The sequence below is a fragment of the Mustela nivalis genome, assembly GCF_964662115.1.
Source record: "Mustela nivalis genome assembly, chromosome: 13".
In the NCBI taxonomy this organism is placed as follows: Eukaryota; Metazoa; Chordata; class Mammalia; order Carnivora; family Mustelidae; genus Mustela; species Mustela nivalis.
This window is the reverse complement of record NC_139032.1, coordinates 46,489,283-46,494,177: the sequence shown is the minus strand read 5'-3', so window position 1 is coordinate 46,494,177 and position 4,895 is coordinate 46,489,283. Positions and strand designations below refer to the sequence as shown.

Genomic DNA, 4,895 nt, shown 5'->3' with positions numbered 1-4,895 from the left:
AAAGAGAAAGTATGAATTTAGCCGGAGAGCTCCGTTGCCGTGCAAAGTTTATACCAAACTGGCAGCATCACAAACGCGCACCCGTTGGGGCCGACAGAATCCCCCAAACGGAGTCACCCGGAGAGGCCAGCCAGCTCGCGGGCATCCCGCGCCGCAGCTCCCCAACAGCCCCCTCGGCGCCGCCCGCTCCCTTCCTCCCCATTCCCCATACGCCCGCCCACTGACGCGAGCAGGCGGCTGCGCAGCCGCAGTAGCCGCCTCGGCCGCTCCTAGCCCGGGGGATCCTGGGACGAGGCTTCTCCGGAAGGACGGGCTCGGCGTCCGCGGCTAGGTTGGTGTTCCAGGCCCAGACCCAAGCCAGGCCCGTGTTCCAGGCCCTCGTCCCAACACAGTCGCCGAGGCGGCGCTCTGGTGACCTCGGAGGGCGCAGCGGGCCGCTCCTGAGGTGGCCGGCCTCGCCGCCTAGCGAGTCGCAGTACGTGGCGGCGCCTCGCCCTCGGCCCGGAGCGGAACTGCTGGAGGAGCGGCAGCGCAGGCCTGACCAGGTGAACCGGGTCCCTTAACCGCCTTCTGGTGAATCATCTGCATAATAATCAGATTTGAGGTCCGCAGCCCTCTGTGGTCCTGTTGTGGACCCGTTTTCGGTGGATGACTGACCGGTGTGTTGTGAGGGGCGCCACGGGGACTGCTTGCCCCTGAAAAGGAAAGCGCGCTCTCCCGCTCCCCGGGCTGCCTCGTTTCCTTGAAAGCTTTCGGGTTCTCACTGCGGGCTCGGGCACCGATCTGTGTGCCGGAGGAAGGCTTTCCCATGAAAGTGTCTCTTGGTAACGGTGAAATGGGCGTCTCCGCCCATCTGCAGCCTTGCAAGGCAGGAACCACACGGTTTTTTACCAGCAATACTCACAGCTCGGTGGTATTGCAAGGCTTCGATCAGCTTAGAATAGAAGGCTTGCTTTGTGATGTGACCCTGGTACCCGGTGACGGAGATGAAATCTTCCCCGTCCACAGAGCTATGATGGCGTCTGCCAGTGATTATTTCAAGGCGATGTTCACAGGTGGAATGAAAGAACAGGATTTAATGTGCATTAAGCTTCATGGGGTGAACAAGGTTGGCCTGAAGAAAATAATTGATTTTATTTATACTGCAAAACTTTCCCTTAATATGGACAATCTCCAGGACACACTTGAAGCTGCCAGCTTTTTACAAATTTTACCTGTTTTGGACTTCTGTAAAGTATTTCTTATTTCAGGAGTCTCTTTAGATAACTGTGTTGAAGTTGGACGAATTGCTAACACCTACAATCTTATCGAAGTGGATAAATATGTCAATAATTTCATCCTGAAGAATTTTCCTGCTTTACTGAGTACTGGGGAGTTTCTGAAGCTCCCCTTTGAACGGCTTGCCTTTGTGCTTTCTAGTAATAGTCTTAAGCACTGTTCTGAACTTGAGCTCTTCAAGGCTGCCTGTCGCTGGCTAAGATTGGAAGACCCTCGGATGGATTATGCTGCAAAATTAATGAAGAACATTCGATTTCCATTGATGACACCCCAGGATCTCATCAATTACGTGCAGACAGTAGATTTCATGAGAACAGACAATACCTGTGTGAATTTGCTTTTAGAAGCTAGCAATTACCAAATGATGCCGTATATGCAGCCAGTGATGCAGTCAGATAGAACTGCCATTCGATCTGACTCAACACACCTGGTCACCTTAGGAGGAGTTTTGAGACAGCAGCTGGTTGTCAGTAAAGAATTGCGGATGTATGATGAAAGGGCACAAGAATGGAGATCTCTAGCCCCCATGGATGCTCCTCGATACCAGCATGGTATTGCTGTCATTGGAAACTTTCTTTATGTAGTTGGTGGTCAAAGCAATTATGATACGAAAGGAAAAACTGCTGTTGATACAGTTTTCAGGTTTGATCCTCGGTATAATAGGTGGATGCAGGTTGCATCACTAAATGAAAAGCGCACATTCTTTCACCTGAGTGCCCTCAAAGGACATTTATATGCTGTTGGTGGGCGAAGTGCAGCTGGTGAACTGGCCACAGTAGAATGTTACAACCCAAGGATGAATGAGTGGAGCTATGTTGCAAAAATGAGTGAACCCCACTATGGCCATGCTGGAACAGTGTATGGGGGCCTAATGTATATTTCAGGAGGAATTACTCATGACACCTTCCAGAATGAGCTCATGTGTTTTGACCCAGATACAGACAAATGGACACAGAAGGCTCCAATGACGACAGTCAGAGGTCTGCACTGCATGTGTACAGTTGGAGACAAGCTCTATGTCATTGGTGGCAATCACTTCAGAGGAACAAGTGATTATGATGATGTTCTAAGCTGTGAATACTATTCGCCAACCCTTGACCAGTGGACACCAATTGCTGCTATGTTAAGAGGTCAAAGTGATGTTGGAGTTGCCGTCTTTGAAAATAAAATCTATGTTGTAGGTGGATATTCTTGGAATAATCGTTGTATGGTAGAAATTGTCCAGAAATATGACCCAGAAAAGGATGAGTGGCATAAAGTTTTTGACCTTCCAGAATCACTTGGTGGCATTCGGGCTTGTACTCTCACAGTTTTTCCACCTGAGGAAAACCCTGGATCACCTTCTAGAGAATCACCTCTTTCAGCACCTTCGGATCATTCTTAGGACTAAAATGTAGTACCTTTGCAGTACATCATGGATGATCTCACACTTCCCCTTCAGTTGTATCTTACAGTGATTGGTACAGTTATTAGATAAAATGGTAATTGATGTTATTTGTCTTGTTTGGTTCTGTGTTTATCATATGGTTAACAAATGCATTCTGAAAATGTATTCAACATAGCCAGCTGTTTTAACAAATGTAAAAAGATATGTAGAAAAATGTTTGAGATGTGTTTGTGCTGTTGTGTTAAGTCAAATTGTAGGTGATTGTAGTAAATGTATAATTATGTTCATTATGCTTCAGAGCTGCAAGTTTTCATCTTTGACTTCAAAACATCAAAGGGAGGCTGCCTGCCCTGACCTAAAATAAACAAAAGGTCACCAATATTATCACCTACCTCCCTTTTTTCGTATAGTTTTTGGCATCGTTGCCAATTCACCTGATTGAGTGCATTGAGAATATGTGAAGTTTCTTAGATAGGAGAAGTAAACAGTGTAGCCCTAAGTCAGGGTTTTGTATCTCTCTCTGGAGAGAGGGAAGGGGAGAGAGAGAATATAAGTATGTATGTACATACATTACATACATGTGTATATACATCCATACACCCATACACATACACATTTAATTTTTAAGTTGATTGGTATTTCAGCTATAGGGAAATTGTTTTTAAATTAATTTTTTTTCTTCTACCTAGCAGCTGTTTCTATTCAAGTGGGAATTCAGTACCAGAAAATAAGTACAGAGTCATACTAAATTGAGACAGATAAGGGCTACAACATATTAGGTTGACTACCAAATCTGTCATTTGGCTAAATTGTTATTTCAGATAAATCATATTACTTTTTCTGCTGTGTATTGTTTTCTATAGAGTTGCTTTTATACAGGCTATTTAGCAGAGTTCAGGCTTCTGAGAATTGGTTTTGCTGAGTAAGTTTAAGTAAGCTCTGCTATTCTGCCCTTTTGTTCAGTAAAACTTACATGAGGAAAGCTAAGAATGAAATATGCTGAACAAAGCTGTAGGATTTTAAGTTCGGTCTCCCAACTTAGTCATTCTAACATGATCGTTTGATTTGTGGTGGTTGCTCTCGGCAGTGTATGTCCTGAGCTTTGTGGGATCTGCCTCAAGGCTGTGATCTGAGCAAGCAGGAGATAGACTCAGTTCTGTTTCAGATCAGAAAAATGTCCCTTTGTCTGTGTCTAAAGAACAGGACCAACTTCAGATTCCCTAAGAAGCCAGTTACAGAAAGCCTAGGCCTGGCTGCTGATTTTCAGACAGGTGCTAAAATAGATGTTCAGCCTCTGAAATACCAAGGGCATCCCTACTGGTTGAGAATCATATGGGGAGATCTTAATGAGACCTTTTCAGCGAATGGGAGTCATAGGAGACTTTTGTATGTAGTGAGTGATTCTGGAGAGGTACTTTCCTGGAATAATTGCCTACCTGAAGAAAAATTTACATAGGCACATTTACATACATATAAATATATCCTTACACTTAGGAAGTTGTCACAGTATAAATCAGGAATGATCTCTTCATTGACAATCCCATAAAAAAACTCAGGAACCCAGACAAGAGGAATTGGCTTCCAGGGATCTGAACCTTACTGCCCATACAAGTGTTGATTGATTTTAGTGCTTTTTATGATTTCTGCCTTGGCAGAAAATTTCATACTTTCTATGTTTTTTTAAATGACTGATTTTTTATTACTAAAAATAGCACAGTTGAGTACATGTAGAAAATAGAAAAAGTAGAAATTGATGTTAACTTTGTGCATTAAATAAGCAAGAAATGGCATCCCAATCATTTCTTTATTAATGAAGTTAAATATTTGTGTTTTTTGAGTAGCTCTGTTTCCTCTGAATGTTCATGTCCTTTACCCTTGTGATACCTATTGGACTTGCTTTGTTTTTTTTCATACCAAGTTATAGGATCTCTTTATATAATAAATATAATTTAACTGGCATTTGTTTGCATTGATTTCTTTTTCTTAATCTATTACAGTTTTACAAAGGCAGGGCCATTCAGTTAATTTTAGAGATAAAATTTGTCCATCTTTTTGCATTTTGACCTTTACGGATAATTCTGCTATTGGTTTTTTTGGTTTTGTTTGTTTGTTTGTTTTTTTGTTAGTAATGATGTATTACTCTTGGTGCTAATTCTCACCTGCTGAGGTGGTATTGCCCTGCTTGCCTTCTGTTCTGCACAAGCTTTTCTCTTCCACCTGGTTGAAAAAA

The 4,895-nt window shown here is 43.3% G+C and overlaps 1 protein-coding gene across 1 annotated transcript; it reads left to right on the top strand.

Moving 5' to 3' along the window:
* The first annotated feature begins 249 nt into the window (after positions 1–249).
* KLHL9 (kelch like family member 9) lies at positions 250–4,624 on the top strand. Its single transcript, XM_082695381.1, has one exon. The coding sequence runs from the start codon at positions 809–811 to the stop codon at positions 2,660–2,662; it is 1,854 nt and encodes a 617-aa protein (XP_082551507.1). The 5' UTR covers positions 250–808; the 3' UTR covers positions 2,663–4,624.
* Positions 4,625–4,895: the final 271 nt, after the last annotated feature.

Bases quoted from the DNA above. Each gene is read 5' to 3' on its own strand.
- KLHL9 (XM_082695381.1), top strand. From the start codon at position 809: ATGAAAGTGTCTCTTGGTAACGGTGAAATGGGCGTCTCCGCCCATCTG.